The sequence below is a fragment of the Microcebus murinus genome, chromosome 8 (genome assembly GCF_040939455.1).
Source record: "Microcebus murinus isolate Inina chromosome 8, M.murinus_Inina_mat1.0, whole genome shotgun sequence".
NCBI lineage: Eukaryota > Metazoa > Chordata > Mammalia > Primates > Cheirogaleidae > Microcebus > Microcebus murinus.
In genome coordinates, this window is record NC_134111.1 from 99,296,641 (window position 1) to 99,319,302 (window position 22,662).

The 22,662-nt window shown below is 48.3% G+C and overlaps 2 protein-coding genes across 2 annotated transcripts in view; both read left to right on the plus strand.

Annotated features, from left to right (window-relative positions):
- The first annotated feature begins 14 nt into the window (after positions 1-14).
- Positions 15-15,368, plus strand: C8H2orf72 (chromosome 8 C2orf72 homolog). The gene is made up of 3 exons (XM_076006032.1): positions 15-668; positions 3,736-3,837; positions 9,116-15,368. Exons 1-3 carry the CDS (start codon positions 62-64, stop codon positions 9,220-9,222), a joined length of 816 nt encoding a protein of 271 aa, XP_075862147.1. The 5' UTR covers positions 15-61; the 3' UTR covers positions 9,223-15,368.
- A 2,668-nt stretch (positions 15,369-18,036) lies between these two features.
- PSMD1 (proteasome 26S subunit, non-ATPase 1) overlaps positions 18,037-22,662 on the plus strand; it is a 99,527-nt gene continuing 94,901 nt past the window's right edge. Inside the window, exons 1-2 of the mRNA XM_012749386.3 lie at positions 18,037-18,225; positions 22,470-22,513. Coding sequence (XP_012604840.1) covers positions 18,210-18,225; positions 22,470-22,513 — 60 coding nt within the window. The 5' untranslated portion in view covers positions 18,037-18,209. The remainder of the gene's footprint in view (positions 18,226-22,469; positions 22,514-22,662) is intronic.

A 22,662-nucleotide genomic window follows, 5' to 3' on the forward strand; every position in this document is an offset into this window, starting at 1 on the left:
CCGGGGCCGCGGCCGGAGAGGAGGCGGCGGGCGCGGGGCCGCAGAGGCGGCGGCGGCCGGCATGGAGCGCGAGCTGGAGGCGCTGGCGGCGCGGCCCGCGTGCCCGGCCGAGCCGCCCTTCCAGGCGCTGGTGGAGGCGGCGGGCGGCCGCGGGCAGGTGCTGCTGGTGGGCGAGCTGTGGGAGCGCGAGCAGAGCCGCGCGCTGCTGCGGGACTTCGCCGGGGCCGTGTTCCCGCCCGAGCCGGCGGCGGCCAAGCCGGGCGGAGCGGCGGCCGAGGGCGCGGGGCCCGGGGCGGCGCGCGGGGCGCAGAGGGCGCCGGGGGCGGCGACGCGCGCCATCCGCTCGCCGCTCGTCTTCGTGCTGTGCCGCGCGTCGTCGCTGGCCGCCCGGGAGCCGCGGCGCCGCCTGCGGGAGATGCTGCGGGACGTGCGCGGCCGGCGGCGGGCCGGCGCGGCGCTGGTCGGGGTGCTGGTGGCCGAGGCCGGGCCCGAGGACGCGGTGGCGCCGGGGCTGCGGCTGCTGGAGGCGCTGCTACGCGCCGTGTTCGGCCGCCAGGCAGGGGGCCCGGTGCAGGCGGCCGCCTACTGCCCCGGCTGCCCGGCCTCCAGCCTGGCCGTCCAGGCGGCCGCCTGCAGGGCCCTGCAAGCCGCCGGGCCCGGGCGACCAGGTGAGAGTGAGCGGAGCCCGGCTGGGCGCGGGGCGGGCGAGGGGGGCGGCGGCCTGGGGAAGCCCCCCAACCTGGACCCCTTTAGGCTGCCCAACCTCATTGAGCACCGAGGTAAACTGAGGCCCAGAGCGGGAGGTGCCTAGCGGTGGAGAGCGGGCTCTGGGCTAGGAGTCGAGCCTGTCGCGGGAGGATCCGGAGTGCACGGGAGATGTCTACAGGGCCTGGGAAGGCCGAGGGGACTAGCCGGAGGCCGGGTAGAGAGAAGGGTTGGTGTGGGCAGCGGGTAGGGAGGGGAAACGGAGAAGAAATGGGAAAGACCTAGGATGCGAAAGTTCAAGGCGGGCGGATGGCAGAACTGGGACTAGTGAGGTTGGCGGTGCCAGGAGCTAGATTCTAGGGCGCCGCGCAGCTGGGGATGCGTCGGGATCTATAGGAGGGGCGACCTCAGCGCCAGGTAGGCTCAGTGTCCGCCGGGTCAGAGGAAGAACGCCAGGAATAGGTAATAGGTGCCGGGGACTTGGCGGCGTGGGGGAGGTGCGCGGGACTGACTACACAAAATGTTCTCGTGCTTCCTGGCCGCCCGCCAGGTGTGCACCCACTGCTGCGCCTCCTGCCTGCCCCGGGTCTGTTGAGGCCACCTTTTCCCTCCTCAGTCTCCTAAAAGGTGGAGAGGGGAGTGAGTGTCTTTTCCCATCCCTGTGACTGCAGCCGTCAGCAGAAAAGTCGGAATCTCCTCCATCCTGGAACACAAGCTTTTACAGGAACCCTCCAGTGTTCTAGGATTAAAACATGCACATTCGGTTTAGCTGGATCTGGCAAAACTGGGAGATCTTTGCGCTCCCCAGCTCCCTCTGCCCGCCCAGTTGGGCAGCCCTCCAAGCCCTGCAGCCGTGGCTGTTAAGGAGTTAATGCAAACGGTGGCTGTGTGGTGCCTCCCAGTATCAGTGTGTAAGCCAGCAACTGGGAGAAGCCAGACATGGGGGGAAGGGGGGTCTTTCCCAGCCAGGAGACCTGTGAAGTTACCGGTGTCATACTTGCACCTGCCAGCCTGGCCTGCCTGAGCCGGTCAGCTGCAGAGCCTGCCCTAACCTTCCTCCCTCTCTGGGGGGAAGCCATTTTTCGTTGAAGCTGTGAGGATAAATTTTATTTTATTTTATTTTTATTTTAGCGTATTATGGGGGTACAGGTGTTAAGGTTACTTATATTGCCCATGCCCTCCTGCCCCCTCAAGTAAGAGCTTCAAGCGTGTCCGTCCCCCAAACGTTGCACATCTTACTCGTTGTGGTTGTATGTACCCCTCCCCTCCTCCCCCCTAGGATAAATTTTAAATTCAATGCCCTGCATCCTGGAAGAGAAAGACCAGGGAAATGCCCTGAGCTGGATTGGTGTTCAGATTGCAGATTGCAGTGCCTGCCCCTTCACTGACCTGCAGGTACCCCCCTTTCCCCCAAAGAAAGGAATTCTCAAATTTTCTGCACCTTAATGAGCTGGTGCCCCAAAGTCTCTTAGCCTTTAGTCCCCATTCCCAGGAAACAACTTTCAGTTCCCCAGAGCCTGGCTTGCACTGCCCAGCTGTTGCCTGAGCCTGAAAAGCCTTTTCTCCACTCCTCTTCACCTGGCCAGTCCCATCTTGCTTGGACTTCTTCCTCCAGGAAGGCTTCCCTGACCCTCCCAGCTCTAGTTTGCTAATGAAACCTGAGAACCCTTTGCCCTGCTGCTCCTTAAGCTCTTACCACATGATTTTGTCACTTGTGAGTTTAACCACGATTGCATTCCCCCGTTTCCTGACACCCTGCCTGGAATGCAGAATGGGTGAATGAATCCTTGCTTCCTTTTAAACAAACACTAACACTTTTGAAATCTTAGCACTTTGCAAGGGTGTTTTTCTCTACTGTATTAAACTCTTTCCTACTTTCATGAAAACACTGAACAAACTAAAACCTTCATTAATGACTAAAGGCCATGAGCATAATTATAACTCACTGGTCACCAATTTCTTCTGTAGCTTTCGCAATGGGCAATGCTATTACCCCCACGCCAAATGGATTTGTCACTAAGGTTTTGCTAGCAGTTGTGTCTGGTTTTTAAAAGTTTTCTGATCTCTTTCCTCACTGCCCAGTGATAATTCTTATTCTTTTAGATTGCTTGCCTTTTGGCAGTGCCCTTAGGCCCAGTTTATGTTGCCTAATCCAGCTGCCTTGGGCTGAAATACTAAGGATCCAGTCTTGTTAGAACTGGACAGTGCAAATGAAGGGTAAATAGATTTATCTGTCAGGTACAATGTACACTATTCTGGGGACAGGTACACTGAAAGCCCTGACATCAGCATGATGCAATTCAACTAACAAAAAACACTTACACCCCCTAAATTTTTGGGAGAAAAAAAGTAAACAGACCCTGAGTAAAGATTATGAACAAGGATTTTCCTTGTTTTTGGCTGCCTGGAGTCTTTTTTTGTTTTTAACTTAGTTCCTGGTGACTTTATGTTATTGTCAAAAAAATTAAATCTATTCCTTTTAAGGAATAGTTTTAACTAAAAATCAGAGGGAAAGTACAGCTCCTTGAGTCTTTTCTTTGGTGTTATGACATTGTAATTAATTTCATGTTATTTGTGTTACTGTAGTTTCCCCAACATGGTACCTACATCACAGGGCTTTGTGAGGATGAAATGAGAAAACTTAGGTCAGGCGTCCTCACACTACGGCCCACAGGCCACATGTGGGTGTTTTTGCCTATTTGTTTTTTTACTTCAAAATAAGATATGTGCACTGTGCATAGGAATTTGTTCATAGTTTTTTTTAAACTATAGTCCAGCCCTCCAACGGTTTGAGGGACCGTGAACTGGCCCTATTTAAAAAGTTTGAGGACCCCTGACTTAAATAAAGCAATCATTTTTTAGTAAGTACAAAAACCCACCCACTTTCGAAAATCAGAATCTTTGTTTTTTTAATCAGACAGTTGAAACTAGGGCAGTTGACAGTTGAGGCTCTTGGTTTGCTAAACAAAATCTGTTTTGTGAAGCAGGAACCATTTGACCTTCTGCCTCTGGGTTTTGTGTCCTTTCTAGCGGAAGCACCGGGCCTTCCAGGACTGCTGGCCTGCTTTTCCTGGGGTCCCTGGAGCCGGAGGAAGGACCGGGATGTTGCTGCCTCCAGCAGCCCAGCTCAGGGTGAGTGCTTCACCTCTGACTTCCTGCAGCTTGAGGGCCGGGTGTATGGGATTACGGGAGTGGTCACATGGACATGGGGACCTTCGGGACAGAGCAGACCAACATCCATGGAGCACTTGCCATGTGCTGGGTGGGGGTGTGAGCAATGCGAGGTGCCACATGCCAGGCAGTGGGCACATGGGCTTGGTCGGTCCGGGCTGTTTCCCCAGGAGCCTCCCCCTAATGAAGCAGTGCGGTGAGGGCTGCAGTGCAGGTGTCCCAACATGCACAGTGGGGGCCGGGGGGCAGACACACTAGGTCTCCCCTGAGGATTCAGGGAGTATCGTGGAGCAAGTGACATTTGAGCTGGGGATGGAGGGATTTTCGTAGGCAGGAGTAGGAAGCTTTGGAGCACCCTGAACAAAGGCGTGACAGCGCGATGTCATGCTCAGAAACCGCACCGCCGTCAAGAGTGGCTGGAGGTGAGGTGCAAAAGGAGACCAGTGAGGGTCAAGGCTGAAGAGAAGAGTTGGGACCAAATCAGGGCCCTGGACATGAGTCCTTCAGGAGGAGAGCGCCTCTGGCGATTTCTGAGCAGGGAGAGTGGGGGTGCTTGGGGACCTGGCAGGGCTGTCCGCGCAGGGAGACAGCAGAGGCAGAGCCCAGCCTGGCAGCCGGGGCGGTGGGAATGGAGAGGAAGGAACTCACTTCCAGGGTGGAACCGTCAGGCCACCACAGGGAGGTGAGGGAGAAGGCGAAGGGACCATGAGGAAGGTGAGAAGCGTGGTATATCCCCCCATTGGAAGGGAATGTTTCCAAGACCCCCTGTGGATGCCTGAAACCACAGAGAGCCCCAAACCCTATGTATACACTATATTCTTTCCTATATATACACACCTATGATAAAATTTAATTTATAAATTGGGCACAGGATGAGATTAACAACAATAACTAACAAAATATAACAGTTATAACAATGTACTATAATAAAAGTTATGCACATGTAGTATTTCTCTCAAAATATCTCGTACTGCGCTGTGAGTCACTGAAACTTGGGAAAGTGAAACTGTGGCTGAGGGGGACTGTGGTACCCAGGGGAGCAGGTTGTGTCCGGGGAATGGACATGAACCCACCCCACCCCAAGGCACACTGGAAAGGATAGCTTTGTCACATAAACAGTGGACAGTGGTTTAAAATAAATTTGTATTGCGTCTCTTATTTTAAAAACAAAATGATGTATCAGTTGATGTAGCAGTCTTCATTGCTGTGTAACAAATTAGTGGCTTAAACTTAGTGGCTTAAAACGCATTGATTGCGGCCGGGCGCTGTGGCTCACGCCTGTAATCCTAGCTCTTGGGAGGCCGAGGCGGGCGGATTGCTCAAGGTCAGGAGTTCAAAACCAGCCTGAGCAAGAGCGAGACCCTGTCTCTACTATAAACAGAAAGAAATTAATTGGCCAACTGATATATATATAAAAAAAAAATTAGCCGGGCATGGTGGCACATGCCTGTAGTCCCAGCTACTCGGGAGGCTGAGGCAGAAGGATCGCTTGAGCCCAGGAGTTTGAGGTTGCTGTGAGCTAGGCTGACGCCACGGCACTCACTCTAGCCTGGACAACAAAAATGAGACTCTGTCTCAAAAAAAAAACAAAAAAAAAAACGCATTGATTGGGTCCCTGCCTTCTGGCTGGCTGTCAGCTGGGGCTGCTGTCAGCTCTGAGGGTCCCCTGCCATTCCGTGCTCTCCCAAGCCCTCCTACAGCAGCTCCTGCTCCAGTCAGCAGGAGAATCTCCCTCTCCAGTTGGCCTGGAGGGAGTCTCACATAACATAAAGTAATAGAGGGAGTCACTAGCTGTCACCTTTGTCATAGGAGGTGCCCCAGTCAACAGAGTGGCTAAGCCATCATATTCCCCGGGCCTGCCAACACTTGGAAGGAGGGCTCAACACAGGCTCCCTACACTTAAGGGGCTGGAATCTTGGGAGGTATCTTAGAATTCTGCCGATCACAGCTGAAAGTTCAGAAGATACACAAAACAGAAAACAAACATGAAAAAGCATTCACTGAATTCCATCCGTCAGAGGTGACTATAATCAGTATTTTGGGGTAAGACCATTCTATTTACCCATGTATCTCTCCCTCTCTCTCTTTCTTTTGTGCTATTTACATTTTAATAAAGTCACTTTTATATAATATATAATCTTAAAATGTAGCAGAATTTGAACTGTTTAATTGCAAAAATATTAACTTCAGCCTCTCCATCATCATTTTGGATTTATCTGGAAACTAAAGGGGAAAAAAATAAGGCAAAAGAATAATTAGCAATTTTATATAAATCTGGGAGAACTTCCCTCTCTGTGGTATATAACAAATCTCATGTGGAAGTGAATGTATTAAAATGCAAATGGAATTTGTGGATAGACAATATATATTTTACAGTATACTTATTAATACATACATATGTAGCCTTGTGTTGCTTAATAACAGGGACACGTTCTGAGAAATGTATCACTAGGCAATTTCATCATTGTGCAAACATCACATAGTATACTTACACAAACCTCGATGGTACTACTACAGACCTAGGCTGTATAGTATAACCTATTGGTCCTAAGCTATCAACCTGTACAGCATGTTACTGTATTGAATACAATTGAAACATAATGAGAAGTATTTGTGTATCTAAACATAGAAAAGGTACAGTATAAATACAGTATAAAAGATAAAAATAGGCCAGGTACGGTGGCTCATTCCTGTAATCCTAGCACTCTGGGAGCCCAAGGTGGGAGGATCCCTTGAGGTCAGGAGTTCGAGACCAGCCTGGGCAAGAGCTAGACCCTGTCTCTACTAAAAATAGAAAAAATTAGCTGGGTGTGGTGGTGTGCACCCGTAGTCCCAGCTACTCAGGAGGCTGAGACAGAAGGATCATGTGAGCACAGGAGATTGATGTTACAATGAGCTATGATCTCGACACTGCACTCTAGTGAGACTCTGTCTCAAAAAGAAAAAGAAAAAAAAAAAAGATAAAAATAGTATACCTATATAGGGCACTTTCCATGACTAGAGCTTGCAGGACTGGGGGTTGCTCAGGAGCATTTAGGTTCTGAAGCTTCCTTTCACTTACCTTCAATAATATTGAAATTTAAATAAACTCTATGCAGTTCTGAACTATTGCATTCAAGTAGTCGCAAATTAACTCATTACTACATTGTTGGATGAAAATATTGACTTAGAGTGACACTAACTACAGTTATGGGTTGTTTAACAACAAGGACACATTCTGGGAAATGCATCGTTAGGCAGTTTCGTGGTTGCCCAAACATCATAGAATGTACTTAACACAAACCTAGGTGGTATAGCCTACTATACACCCGGGCTGTGTGATACAGCCTATTGCTCCTAGGCTACACACCTGTACAGCGTTTACTGTACTGAATACTATGGACAGTTGTAACACAATGGTATTTATGCATCTAAGCACAGAAAGGGCACAATAAAAAGGGTATAAAAGATTAAAAAGGAAAAAGGGTACACCTGTATAGGGCATTTGCCATGAATGGAGCTTGCATGACTGGAAGCTGGTCTGGGTGAGTCAGTGAGTGAGTGGTGAGTGAGTGTGAAGGCCCAGGACGTCGCTGCACACTGCTGTGGACTTCCTAAACACTGTACACTTAGGCTGTACCACGTTTATACAAAATATTTTTCTTTCTTCAGTAATAAATTAACCTTGGCTTACTGTAAGATTTTTTGCTTTATGAACTTTTAAATTTTTTAAACACTTCTTGACTCTTGTAATAACGCTTATCTTAAAACACAAACACAGTATCCGACTGTACAAAAATATTTTCTTTATATCTTTATAAGCTTTTTTCTATTTTACTTTTTATGTTTTAAATTCTGTTGCTAAAAACTAAGGCACAAACCCATCGGCCTTGGCCTGCACAGGGTCAGCGTCGCCAGTGCTGCTGTCTCACCTCCACGTTGTGTCCCATTCGAAGGCCTTCGGGGGCCACAGCATGCCTGGAGCTGTCACCTGCTGCATCAGTGCCTTCTTCTCCAGTGCTTCCTGGAGGACCTGCCTGAGGCCGTTATACAGTTGTTGTTGTTTTCTGTTTGTTTTTTAATAAGTAGGAGTACACTCTAAAGTAACAATGAAAGTAACAATTTAAGTATAGTAAATACATAAACCAGTGACATAGTTGTTGATTACCTTTATCAAGTAATATGTACTGTATACGATTGCATGTGCTTTTAGATGACTGGTAGTATACAGTAGGTTTGTTCAAACCAGCGTCACCACGAACGCGTGAGCAGTGTGCTGTGCAATGACGTCAGGACAGCCATGAGGTCACTAAGCGATGGGAATATTTCAGCTCCCTTATAATCTTATGGGACCACCATCCTCATATGCACATGGTCGTCGTTGACCAAGACATCATTACGCCATGCATGGACTGTACACACCGTTTTGGAATCTAGTTTCTTCATCTGTAATATTGTGACTGTCTTTCCATGGCAATAATCATGTTATTTATATATCTTTTATCTTTTATTTTTGGGGAGATTGCAAATTAACACGCAGTTGTAAGAGATCATACAGAGAGATCCCGTGCACACTTTGCCCAGTTTCCCCCGTGGTAACATCTTGCACAACTGTAGTGCAGTATCACAGCCAGGATACTGACACCGATACGTCCACAGGTTTTATTCTGATTTTCCCAGTTGTACTTGTCTCATTAGTGTGAGTGCGTGTGGGTGTTTAGGTCTACAGAGCTTTAGACACCATTTTTAGTCCCTGAATCCCACTATAGTGTGAGCCACGCTACTCAACAGTCCCATCTGGACGTTAATCAGTTCCGGTGCGTTCAGCCGCAGGTAAGAAACCATGACTCAAGCTAGCGAAAGCGGTGAGGGGAAAGCAGTGAGGGGAGTCGTCCTGTCGCCTAGCACAGGCCAGAGGGGGAGGCGGCTTCCAAGTTGCTTGGTGCAGAGGCAGGGCTCGGTGACCCCACCACGGAGGCAGGGTCTTCCCTTCCCTCTGCTGGCCGTCCTCACTGCTGCCTAGGCTGGTGGCGAGTTGGCTGCAGCAGTTCCACTAATTACTCCTAATTATTTCCTTAGGATAAAATCCTAGGAGTGGAATTGCTGGGTCAAGGGTATGTACGTTTTTAAGGTTTTCACTATGTATCTTGTTTTGTTTTTTAAGTAGATACTCACTGGGACCAACTTCCTCCCATTCGTTCCTAGCTTGCTCACTCAAACGTTGGTGTCTGATGGGGCGATTCCCTCTCCTGTGTTCCAGGTAACCTCCCGGAGCCTGGAGAGGAGCTTGCGCTCACAGCTGTGTTTCCCAACGGAGACTGCGAGGACCTGGGAAGCCGGGCATGCAGTCCTCCGCGCTCCCGCTGAGCCCGCTGGGGACTCCAGATGAAGGCTGGACCCTTGCCTTGGGCTGTCCTGGCTCTGACTACAGACTGGGGCCTGCCTCCTGCTGTCTGGGCCCCCGTGTCTCCATGGTGGCCTCAGCTGGTGGTAACTACATAGACCCTCCTGCAGGGGGGCTGCCACATTCACAGTCACCAGCTAGACGGCGGGACTTACTAAGACAAGCTGCACCTAGGAAGATGTATCCCCTGGGAACCTGCTCCCCACTTGGCATTTGCTAACTGATCACAGGGAGCTTACTCTGTCTCTCTGGGCCTTGGTTTCTCTGAGCCGTGGGGACAGCCGGCTCTCTCCTCTGAGGCTCTGCAGTGCTGTGCTACCCCATGGTGTGTGCAGTGCTCCCGGCACATGCATGAGCATCCGTTGCTTAGAGCCCAGCTGGAAAGAACTGCGGACCAGGAGTCAGCAGATCTGAGGCATGGCCTTGGACATGTCACTCAGTCCCTGGGGCTTCTGTTTCCCAAGTACACGAGGGGGCTACCAGCCCAGTGGCTTTCCAGCGGGTGCAGCTGCCCCTGCAAGCAGCACTGGAAACGTGTGTGTGTGTGTGTGTGTGTGTGTGTGTGTTGTGGGGGGGTCACTGTGACTATGGAACCCCTAGAATTTAGCGGGTGTCCTACAGGGTGCAGGACAGCCTCCTAGCAAAGACCTGGTCTACTCAAAATGCCAATCATCACCCCTTTGAGAAACTCTGGATGAGCCAATCCCTTCTCCCTGTCAGAGTCCCCCAGAGCAGAGAGGGTCGGGTTTTCTGGGACCTTGGCTCCTGGCGCCAGCCAGAATAAAGAGGGACCACACTGTTGCCTTGGGGGCCTGTCAGGGCAGGGCCAAGACAGTCCGTGCGGTGCAGGGCCAGGACAGGAGTAGCCATGCACACCTGAGAGAAGAAAGAGCCTTTCTCTTTCTCATGTTGACACTGACTTTCTGTGCCAAGCCCTTTGAGGATAAGAATGTTGGGAACTGCCCATGGCACCACACAGAAGGAAAGCTAGGGGCATGGCATGCTTGGGTGCAGGACTTGCTCTAGGTCCCAGGTCCTAGCCCAAGGTCAAAGCAGACACGGCCCAGAGATTCTTGAATCCTTTCCTCTGTGTCAGTGAGCCCGAGAGGGTCGATGGTGTTCTTGTGGAGCCGGGAAGGCCGTCTGCCACTCACAGAGGAGGCTCTGCGTTACCTCCCTTGTCTTCTTCGCTGCCCCTGGGCAAGTCCAGAGTCTTTGGGCTGGCAAGAGCAGCTCCTGATTTTCCTAGCGGGAAGCACTGTCTGAGGGAAGAGGCTACATTCATTCCCTCCCGCGTGACTCGCTCAGCAGACACTCAGTTGTGGTCACTATTTGCTCGGTGCCCTGTGAAGTGCTGCATAACTTTGGTTACTTCAGCTGTCTGTGTGATAGTGCCAACTTGTGCAGTGTGAACGTTTCTTTGGCTGAGGGGCTCTATGATTTTAAGGAGGGGCCCTCCTTGCTCGGTGCCTCGGTTTCTTCTCCATCCTAGGGAGCCTAATCCTATCTGAGCCCCACAGGGACAGTGTGAGGATGAGCAGGATGACAACATCCTCACATGTGGGGTTGGTTCGCAGCAGGCATCATTTTATTGCAGGGCTGCCAGGTGTGGTGACTCCAACCTGTAGTCCCCACTACTTGGGAGGCTGAGGCAGGAGGATCACCTGAATGCAGGAGTTCAAGGTTACAGTGAGCTATGGTCACACACCTGTGAGCAGTCACTGCGATCCAGCCTGGGCAACATATTGAGACCCCATCTCTAAAATTAAAATAATAATAATGCAATAGATTGACCCTCCTTCTACACAAGAGTGAACTCAATGAATTTTGACTCACTGATTTTATTGATTTTGTTTTAAAAAATGGGGAGACATGTATTTTTGAAGCTGCTATATTTTTATATTTCTTTATTAATTTCTTTGTAATAATTGGGTTAAAGTTTTATTATTTGGTGGGGGGAGCGACCTTTTTTTAATTTAGAAATTTGTCTAAGGCAGAAGTTATAAGGTTTAAAAACCTCTGTATCTGTTGCCAATATTTGAAACTTGGGAGATTGCACATTAAGAAACTGAGTTTTCTGGGTGGAGGATGGGGCATAGTGGTGGCTCCAGTTTGCAGCATTTTCCCACCGCCTCCACCTTAGTCCCTCTCTCCCCGTGCCCACGCATCCCATCCCCTACTGCCCTTCACTCCTAGAGGACACCTGCCTGGTGCTGGCCCAGGTGGGCTTTTGAGTTTGCAGCCTCTGGTCTAAAGGGTTAGCTTTACACATTGCGTTTTCATTGCCTTCGGTATTTCCTATGAATAGTTAGAAGATCTTTGTTTACTGAAATGGGTTCTGCCTCCCAACTGACAAAACAGGGCTGAGCTCGTCGCAGCTTTCTTGAGATGTGGCTGCCACAGGCACCATGCCTGTAGGGACACACTCTGCTGTTTCCTGGCTAACAGAGTTAGGTGCCAGAATTCTTCTCTGAAGGACGTCAAGAAGGCTCAAAGGTTGGGGTGGGCCTGTGTGAGGGAGGAGACCCTGGATTAGGTCAGTGGTCCAAGGAGCCATCAGCAACGGGCCTCCAGCAGGGTCAGATCTGGGCTCTCGAGCACTCATCTTCCTAATACAGCAGTGGTTGTGCCGCTTCTGACTTGAATTAATAGTTCTTTGTGTCTAATAAAACCAAGCAGAACCTCACTGGTATCTTGTCAAAAACAGAAGGGCTCTTCCCCTCTATTCTTTCTGTCTCTTTTTTTTTTTAATGTCAACATTAATTTTGGTCAAGATTTTTGATGTTGTTTTTGTTGTTGAGACAGAGTTTCGCTCTGTTGCCCTGGCTAGAGCGATGTTGCCCTCATCATAGCTCACAGCAACCTCAGACTCCTGGGCTCAAGCAACCCCCTGCCTCAGCCTCCCGAGTAGCTCGGACTATAGTGGGCATCATCACACTCGGCTAATTTTTCTATTTTTAGTGGAAATGGGAGTCTCATTCTTGCTCATGCTGGTCTTGAACTCCTGGCCTGCAGCGATCCTCCCACCTTGGCCTCCCGGAGTGCTAGGATTAAAGGCATGAGCCACTGCCCCTGGCTGCCTTTCATTCTCATAAGGTATTCCTTGCAGCAGCCCTTGGGAGCAGGGAATCTGGGTCGAGGGTAGAAGCCTCTGGAATAGTGACCTGAAAGTCTCTAAGCCTCTGCCCTGGGTGACATCTCCACAGCTCTACCAGCCAAGATTAAAAATCATGTAACTAGGAAACATAAGCAAATATTTTAAAAGATTAAATTTTAAAAGATAGCATTCAGCTTGGTATACAATAGTGCACGAGCATGTTGTGCACATGCATACGCACTCATGTCTGACCAGAGCTCAAACGGCCTTAACTGAGTCTCAGAGAACCCTTTGTACCATCCATATCACATTTTTTTCTCCTCTCAAAGTATTTGTCTCCAAAACTTGCTGCACAGGAGGAGTCCCTTGGATGTCAAACCAAAAACTAAGGCAAACCTGCACAGGAGCCAGAGCTGAGGCCCCAAACCTTTGATCTAAATGAACCCCTCTTACCTGGCAGAGAACCAAGGGCGAAACCTCGCTAGGGAAGGTTAATGGCAACCAGGTGAACTTGGAAGTAGTCCATACTTTAAAATGTAGAGGGGAGAAGCTGCAGGGTGTTCCCTGCAGTGAGGAGGCCTGGACTTTGTCATGTTTGCATGGCAAACACAGCACAGTGAGCAAATGTCAGAGGTTGGCTGTTTGCATCCAAGGGTTGCATAAGCCCTTCTGACCTGGTTTTGTGCGTTAGTGGATCAAGGATTGGGACAGACAAGGAATTTGGCCTGGGCAGCCTGCCATTTGTGTAACCTTGGAGTTGAGGGAGAAATGGGGTACAAGGCAGGGTGGATGACCAGGATGCTACATGGACCCTTCATGTGCCTTTAGCCTGAGCCAAAGGCTCTGGTTTCCTTATATTTGGGGCTGCCTAATTGGGAGCAGAGGCAGAGGCTACCCCACCAGGCCATGCCATGGTTCACAGGGTATGTGCCAGAAATCCCACTGTGAAGAATGGGAGGGACCAGAGTGTGGGGTAGCTCAGGTCCAAAGTGGGGCTGGGCGCTGAGACCAGTGTGGGACTGTGGCTTTGGCAAGGACAAGAACCCTGTCTGGCTTTCTCCCTGGGCTCCCCAGCCCCAGCTGGTGCTTCTGCCACAAATGCAGACCCAAGACTGCCTGTTCTTGACCAGTGAAATCCAGAGACCCTCAGTAGGGCTTGTTGCTGTCTTACTCTGCGTCTAGTTGGAGTAATTAGACACTGAGTTTAGTCCTGTGACTGAGCCCACTTTTGAGTCCTGGTTGCAAAAACGGAGTGTCTTGAAGCACTGAGTTCCTTTGTTTCCTGACGGGTTAAAGAGGCCTTCTCAGAGCAGGCAGTTGCCTCTGATCATTGCCCTAACCCCAGGCTAACCTCACCCTGACCACCTATAGTCCCAGGAATGTCGCCTGCTCCGGAACCCATTGCTGCCAGGACAGCCACTGCCAGCTCCTGGCTCCCCCACAGGAGTGGGGCTCACCTTCAGCCTCCTCACCGCCTCCCCCCACACACACACACACAATCTGGCCCAGCAATGTGGCATCGCCTAAAAGCAGGCAAGACCTTGGAGCTAGACCAAAGGGCCAGGCCTGAAGGGGATGGCAGAGGAATCAGGCCTGGAAAAGGGTCTAAACCAGCCCTGCCTAAGAGAAATCTAACATGAGTAGCTTTATATTTTCTAGTAACTACATTAGGAAAAAAGAAACAGGTGATGGCCAGGCATGGTGGCTCATGCCTGTAATCCTAGCACTACGGGAGGCCGAGGCGGGCGGATTGCTTGAGGTCAGGAGTTCGAAACCAGCCTGAGCAAGAGCGAGACCCCGTCTCTACTATAAATACAAAGAAATTGGCCAACTGATATATATGGAAAAAATTAGCCGGGCATAGTGGCGCATGCCTGTAGTCCCAGCTACTTGGGAGGCTGAGGCAGAAGGATTGCTTGAGCCCAGGAGTCTGAGGTTGCTGTGAACTAAGCTGACGCCACGGCACTCACTCTAGCCTGGGCAACAAAGTGAGACTCTGTCTCAAAAAAAAAAAAAAAAAAAAAAAAAAGAAAGAAAGAAAGAAACAGGTGAGATTAATTTTAATAATATATTTTCTTTAGCCCCAAATATCTGAAATATTTCAACTGTTAATTATTAGTGAGACATTTTACATTATTTTGCTAAATCTTTGAATCATTTGAGGACCTTACACTCACAGCCCCATTCAGATATTAAATTTCCATCAGAAAAACTTGATCTATACTTAGATTTTATTAAACTTACAGCTATAAGGATATTCAGATCCTCAAGCTGGGCGTGCCTGTAGTCTTAGCTACTGGGGGATGCAGAGGGGGGAGGATCGCTGGAGCCCAGGAGTTCAAGGCTGCAGTGAGCAGTGATTGTGCTAATGCACTCCAGCCTGGGCAGCAGAGGGAGACCTTGTCTCTTTAAAAAAAGCAAAGGAAAAGAATATTCACATCCTTGAATTGTTCCAGATATACTTAAAAGTTGTCCAGTAACTGAATTCAGTATCTATTTTAAAGTTCCGATCAATTAAAATTAAAATTTAGATTTCAGTTCCTAGGTTGCACTAGCCACATTCCAAGCCCAGGAGGGCACCTGTGGCTGGTGGCTGCGGTGATGCACAGCACTGGTCTGGAAGGGAAGCCAGCTGCAGAGCTGTCTGGGGGGGGTCATCGTGGTTCCTGAGGCAGCTGCTTCTCTTCCCCCTGTCCTCACTTGCCGGGAACTGGCTGGTCATCCTAGCCCCCTGGGCAAAGGATGACTGACAGTAGCTGCCAGCAGTCCGCTTGTGCAGGACAGCCTCCCACTGCCAGAGGCAGGAGCTGCCCTCCTGGACACCACCCTTCGAGGGAAGAGAACCCAGTTCCTCTGACGGCTTCACAGATCCATCTGTGCCTCGGTTCCCCAGATCAACTCCAGCCATCCCGAGGCGTTTCCCTTTAACCTCGCGCCCACCCACGGGAGGCCCGTGTCACCTGCTGTGCACCACGTCTCTGCTCCCACCAATAAACGCCTTTACCCTGCGAACATGCGGCACGCGTGCTGTGCGTGAAGCCGCCGCCAGGCTCGCGCGCGAGTCGGTGAGATCTGCGGTTTGTCAGCGCCGCTCGGTCCTCCGTGGCCCGGCCGGGTCTGCGCGCTCTGCAGGGGACGCCTGCCCCTCCCCGCACCACCGTGCAGCTCGAAAGGCGACCCGGCTGGATTCCCGGTGGAGGGGCTGCGCCCGTCTAACGCCCAGGGCCCTGAACGCCCGCGGCCGGGCGCGGGGCGGTCGCGGGGCTCTGCGTCTCCTGGGGAGGTCGCGCCCCCTAGCGGGCGCGGCGGGAGCTGCGCGAAGTCGCGGGGTCGCGGGGCCGCACCCGGAAGGAAAGCGCAGGGCCAGGGGCGCGGTCTCCTTCCGTCACCCCGGCGGGCCCGCAGCCAGCCGGTACCTGTGTGAGGCCACCGCTGACCTCGATTGGGCGTTGAGACGCTTCGTGTCACTCCTAAATTTGTAGGGAGATGGTTTATGAGCAGAGCGGTCCGCACGGCTTTTCTGTGATTTCACTATGTCCCACCACAGTACGGCTTGCGTGTCTTGTAGCAGGCAGGGTTCAGAGCTGTAGGTCTGACTTCCAGACGTGCGCCAGTGACCACCTGACCGGCGTTCCTCCATCCGCCCACAAACATGACCAGCAGAGGCGATCAGAGTTGCGCTTTGGAAAGATTGCTCTAGACTGTGATGGCATGCACCTGTAGTCCCAGCTTCAGCGGTTGAGGCGGGAGGGTTGCTTGAGTCAGGGGTTTGAGGCCAGCCTAGGCAACATTGCAAGACCCCATCTCTAAAAGAAGAAGAAGAAGGAAAAAAAACCAAAAAACCAAAAAACCTCATTCTGGCTAAAGAGGACAGAATGCACTGGAGAGGGAGAAAGGCTTGCATGGGGCTGTCATCCAGGAGGGAGAGCTGTGGCCGAGCCACTTCCCTTCCTGCCCATCTTCACAGGTTCATGTTAAGTTCAGATGGCGTCGTGTTAATGACAAGCACAAAGTCCAAGCTGGGGACATGATTGTCCTCCCATACAGAATGCCTTCTCCTCAACGAGTAGAGGTAGCACATTGGCTACCTCTCTTTGTAAAAAACATTTTTAATTTGTTGCCAACATTTAAAATTTTGAAGTTGTTGCATGAAATTCTCATTCTGGCTTTTCTTGGAAAAAGCGTAAGCTCCCACAATATTCACCCTGCATTCTTGCATGGCAACACTGCAGGAGCTGAGAAGCAGCTGCTCTTTAGATGGGACACTCACTATTTTGTCACAGTCTCCACCACCCCAGACTGTCTCCCTGATGCTAAGACACCATCCTGCAGAGCTAGTTATTTTCTTGCACTAGGCCTGCTTCACTCATTTCTATTACCCATTGGCATTTGTTTGTGGCTCCTTTAGTGGTTTGGGGCACACATATGTCTTTATGTGAGGGATCGAAGTGCCTCTGTAGAATGATATCCCAAACTCTCAATCTGTTTATTTTGCATGCACGCCTTCTCAGGCAGTGCCTTTCAATCTGAGCCATAGGCTCTTCAAAAGCATTTAATAATATTTAATCTATTTTTTAACAACCATAGTTTAAGGATACTAATTTTTAAAAAATTCACACATACTAAAATGTGTTATCAATCACGCATAATTTGTTGGCAACCACAAAATATTGTCTTGTGCCCTTAGAGTAGATTGTTTTAAGAAGGCCACAGAAATATACTTTAGTCACTGCTGTCCAATCGAAGAGTAGCTTAATAGTGCAAGGTTAGTGGCTTAAAAAATGCTACTGTTTTGCCACTAATCTTTGTCAAGACTTTCTTAGTACTGACTATTGAAGTAAGTTGACTATTGAAGTTGGTATAAGGCTGCAAATGGCAATCGCAACTGCCATTTCAAATTTCTGAAGATGTATCAGAAACCAAGAACCCATTGTTGAGAGGAACTGGGCAGATGGAAGGAAAGCATGGAAGCCAGGTGTTTTTTCTTATTCTCTTTGGAAGACTTTCACCATATATCTTTCTGTACTTCTGATTTTTAAAACATGTCAATGTACAGTATTAACTACTGTACATTTTAATACAGTATTTAGTAACTTAGCATAACATTAACTACTGTAGATTTTAATACATTAATAATACTGTACATTATTCCAAAATAAAACCTTCATTGTTCAACTTCATAATAAACCAGTGATTATGTATGGATTCATTATGATAACAAAGCTTTTCTGAGAGTATATCTTTTGAAGACAGGCTATGCTTAAAAAAAATTGAAAGCCACTTTACTAAGAAAAACGCTCTTTGCCACACCTCCAACTCCCAAAGTCTTGGCTGGAGCGGGGGATGGGGGACCAGGTGAAGTGGGAGTTGATGCAGTGAGACCGCCCACCCAGCAGGTGCCACTGTCCGCACTGCTCTCACCTCCCCTCTGCACTCTTTCTCTCAGCAATGGCGGGTGATGGTGGGGTCCTCTCTTTGCGGGAGTGTCCATTCTGATGCCTGATGCCAGGTGCAGATTAGCGTCCCCACTGTGCAGAAGCTCTGACTTCAAGAAGGGTTATAGAAAACAATGGCGCTCTCTGCTTAACCTTCCGAGCAGGCTGGGGAGGTGTCCGCGGCAGGGGAGATGCAGTCCAGGGGAGAATTCGTGCCGGGTGGCAGGCGGGGCAGCGGGCAGCCCCGGGGCGGGCGGGGTCCTGAGTGAGAAGCGAGCCGGCGGCCTCAGCAGGCGACTGACTGAGCAGCGCTCCCGGGGAGCAAGGAGGTGCGGCGGAGCGAGCGGTCCCGGAGCTGACAGATACACTGCGCGGCTGGAACGGCGAGCGAGCGGACGAACGAGTGCGGGACGCAGCCATGATCACCTCAGCCGGTGAGTGCGGCCCGTAGCTGGCGCTGGGAGGGAGCCGCCGCAGCGCCGGCTTTTAGCTGAGTCAGGGCCGGTGACTGGGCACCTCTTGGCGGAGCGCCGGCCTGCACAGCTCCTCGCTGCCCAAGACCCACCCCCGGGCCGGGGGCTGGGAGTCTGACCAGGGCTCTGTGGGCCTCCCTGGCCACTCTGGCTTGAAGGAATCAAGCCAGGTCGACCGCCTTGGCTTCCCTCCCCAGCCACACCCCCGTGCCGGCTCCGAGGGGCGTCCTGGGCCTTCCCTGGACTCCGGAGAGCTTTCCTTTCTTCTATTCCTCGCATTCCTGGTCGTGTGAGGCCGTCCGGTCCCAGTCCTTTCCCGCAGGTGGTTGGTGTGGGATGGGCCTCCTGTGCCGTCGACAAGAAGGCAGCTCCCTAGCCTAGCAGCTTATCTGCTGCATGAGTGCCTCGGGACCTGGCCGAGCTCCATTCTGTTTAGAGTGACATCCGGAATAAGGTTTGGGATCGGTTGATACTGAGTCCACTCCATGGTATTCAGTTAACTTTCGTGTTCTATGAAGATCCTGAAGACATCATTATACTGAGACCCAACTTACTGTTTCGAGGCTAGGTGCTCTGTAAACATTCTACATTCAAGAAAGAACTGATGGGTCTGCAGAGCGGGTTTCATTCACTTAAACCATTGTGTAGGTAGATTCATGTAGTGACATTTGAAATGAGACAAAATATAGAGATGAGGTTTCAAGGAGATTTTTAAGTTCCCCACCACAGGCTGATTTGCATATAGCTGTCCACAGCCTTGGTGCTTTTTTCTTGCCTGCTTACGTAGCGTTTTCTGGTCATCTCTTACTCTTACATTTTGTTGTAAACTGGTGATCAGAAGACCTGTATGGTAAAGGGATCAAAACCATATTTGTAGGAGGACTGGCTAAGGAAATTGGTGGAGATGCTGGGAGACTTAGTAGTTATTTTCAAACACCAAGAGCTGACTCCTGTACCTGGAATTAGACTTTTTTTCCCCAAGGGTTACACATGATTTGGAGATGAATTTTAGTTCAATATAAGGAAGAGGTTTTATTCAGTCATAGCTTTGTAAGGATAAAATAAACACCAAGTTTCTTGTTACTTGTTTCAGTTACTTATAAATGTAGATGTCATCCTGTTTCAAATCTGTTATAACTGTTTCTTCTAACTTGGCCCAAACCATCTTCATCTCTTGCCTGGGTTTCTATATCAGCCTTAAGACTTGTTTTTTCCACCATTACCTCCATATAGTCCATTCTTCTTGTTGTAATCAGAGTATTCTTTTTAAAACTTTAATCACATAATGCATCTTTGTTTAAAATCTTCCAGTGCTTCCATTGTGTTTAGAACAAAATCCAGACTCTTAACCAAATCATGTATGATTCCTGCTTTGCCTTGTAGTACCCTCTTGCTCACTTACTATACCATAATTACACTGACCTTTTTGTTCCTTAAATATGCCAATTTATCTCCTATCGTAGGGCCCTGGCACATTCTGTTCTCTTTCTAAACTCTTCCTGAAGTTTTCCCTTAGTTTCTCATTCTTTAGTCTCAATTCAAATGTCAGTTTTCCCTTACTGCTCCTCCTCTCTTAAAACATGCTGACTTTCTCTTCACTAGCTGCTACCTCTCTCCATCACAATTCTGTGATTACCTTGTTTGTTGACTTGCCCAATTACTGTCTCTTTCTGGGAGAATTTTGGCAGGAAACTTGTTTTCATAGTTTTTAGAATACTGCTAAGGGCATGGCAGAAGTTCAAATGTATGACTTGAATGAAGAAATCAGCTAGCCAATCAAATCAATATATCAGTCCCTAGAGTTTTTAAAGTAGAGGCTGAAAAAGCACTTTTGGGGAATAGAATAGTGTTTAAATGTCTTTAGGGTGGCAGGACTAATAATTTCTGAAGTTCTACCCTGAGATGCTGTATGATAGTATAGTATATATTTATTACTGTCACTTAAGTTGATTGGATTACTTGTTAGCTTCTGCTCCAAACCTGTCACTTTTTTTTCCTGTCCTATGGCTTGTGTTGGCTTATAAGGAAGGAGGTGCCTTAATATAGGCACCTTGCAATAAGTGGTGAATAAGAAGTCAACATGTACTCTTAGTTTTTTTTCAAGATGATTGACTATGAAAGGGATAGAGAGAGACGCTTACTGGAGGGAGATGTGAAATTGAGTGGGTTGGCGAGGGGGGGTTGTTTTTGTTTTATCATAATATGGCATATAAAGGAAAGTAGTGCTAGAAAGCTTTCAAACAATAGTCTCCCACCTCACTTTTCCCTTCTGATCCCCAGAGGCAAGCATTTCCAACTTTTAAGCTGTGTCTTCTGGAACATAACTCCATATTTATAAATAATACCCAGATATTGCTATAAATTGATTCAATAATTTTAGACAGTATCTGCTGTGTTCTGATTATGGCATAAGAGGTTTTTAGCATCCAAAGGCCTTTCCTATTCCTTTCCTCATCCAGAAGAGAGTCTGTTTTAAGATGGGAAATATTAGTGTATCGAGTGTAGAGTATTTGATTCAGTTCTAGTCCACGGCCAAGGGCTGACTTTGTAAGCCAGGACAACCATGTACCAAATTAGTCACTGTTGCAACCAAACCAGAGAGTATAAAAACCTATCTCTTCTTTTGGTAAAAGCCATTCAGATACAACATTGATTAATGAGAGGTTATCAGCACTTTTTGTATTAAATGTTCTGTTATTTATGATCTGTTCTACATTTACAACACTCTGGTCTGTCATCAAATCCACACCACTAGTTTGCACATTTCCTTTTTACTGATTCAATTTCTAAATGTATCTGTTCTTCATGCTTTCAGTTAGTCTCTCTGTTCTGGTCTTGTCATACCAACCTAGAGTACCAAGAAGTTCTTTTTATCTGCTTTTATGCTTTTGGAATAGTAGTATGCTAATCTTGCTTGGTAAATTTTGTATCCTTTCCTGTATGGCTCCCTAAAGAAAGACTTCTTAAGCTATTTGACAAACCTACAATTATTGGTTAGAAATGGCTACATCTCCCAATTACAGCTGCCTTGACACTTTTTAATCAAATCACAGTTTCAATTCAGTGTTCCAGAATGATTTTAAGACCCACATGGAAAACATATTTGACAGACAGTTTGGTTTCCTTTGTGGTCTAAGGACAGTAACTTCCCATATCTTTTTTCTAATAATCCCTTTAACATATGACTATATTTTAAGATATGTTCTTTTGGAGAGGATAGTTATTTCTTTTACCCTCTTTTGTTAGTGGTAACACCTTGATGCTAAAAGAAGACAGATGGGGACCACTGTGCTTTGGTAATTGGAATTCAAAATGAGTAAGATTGCTCATTTAGTAAAACATTCTAGGTTACTTTTGATAGGAAGAAGGTGCCTTAATATAGGTACCTTCAAATAACTGAAATATTTTACCCTTTTGAGTTGATAACTAAATGCCCCTTTTTTCCATAAATAATTGTATAACTTGATTTATTTTGTATGAATAGTTTTATTCTAAAATTGCATGGGAAAGTTTGCCATTTTGGTCAATAAATTAGGCTAGTGGCTCTCAAACTGTAGTGAGCCAAAGAATCATAGGAAGGGCTTGTGGCCCTGTTACTGGGCTCCTTCCCCATAATTTCTGATTCTGTAGGTCTGATGGAGAAACAAAAATTTGCATTTCTAATAAGTTTCCAGGTAATACCAATGCTGTTGACCCAGAAACCACATTATGAAAACCATTGAATTAGGCAAATGATATGATATATATGGTATCATGAAGGTTTGATAACCTTTACAGTTTTAAAGAAAAATAATCATTCCCCTAGTGAAGTCACTCCTCAAAAAATACTTATTTTTTCCATCTTTTTTTTCCCCCACTCTGTCACCCAGGGTAGAGTGCAGTAACCTTATCATAGCTCTCTGCAACCTTAAACTCCTGGGCTCAAGTGATTCTCCTACCTCAGCCTCCCTAGTAGCGGTACTGTTAGGCACACTTCATCACACCCAGCTAATCTTTCTATTTTTTGTAGAGACAGAGTCTCACTCTTGCTCAGGCTGGTCTTGAGCTCTTGAGCTTAAGCAGTCCTCCCACCTCAGCTTTCCAAAGTGCTAGGATTACAGGCATGAGCCACCATGCCTGGCCCCATCATATATTTTTGACCAAGTGTTAATTTCCATCTTAGTGAGCATATGCTTCATAATCATGATATACCTTTTGTCTTGTAGCTGGAATTATTTCTCTTCTGGATGAAGAAGAACCACAGCTTAAGGTATGAGTTAAATAAAAAGTAACTAGGCTTAGTATGAATACTGTGTAGCTTTTTAAATTTAGTAATATCTATATATCTTCCATCATTTAAAGTAGCCATCCTACCCAGCCTGTACCTAGTCATTGAAATCTAACCAGAGAAGACAGTAT

Bases quoted from the DNA above. Each gene is read 5' to 3' on its own strand.
- C8H2orf72 (XM_076006032.1), top strand. From the start codon at position 62: ATGGAGCGCGAGCTGGAGGCGCTGGCGGCGCGGCCCGCGTGCCCGGCC. The intron at 669-3,735 runs GTGAGAGTGAGC...TGTCCTTTCTAG, and splicing joins CGCCGGGCCCGGGCGACCAG to CGGAAGCACCGGGCCTTCCA. The intron at 3,838-9,115 runs GTGAGTGCTTCA...CCTGTGTTCCAG, and splicing joins CTCCAGCAGCCCAGCTCAGG to GTAACCTCCCGGAGCCTGGA.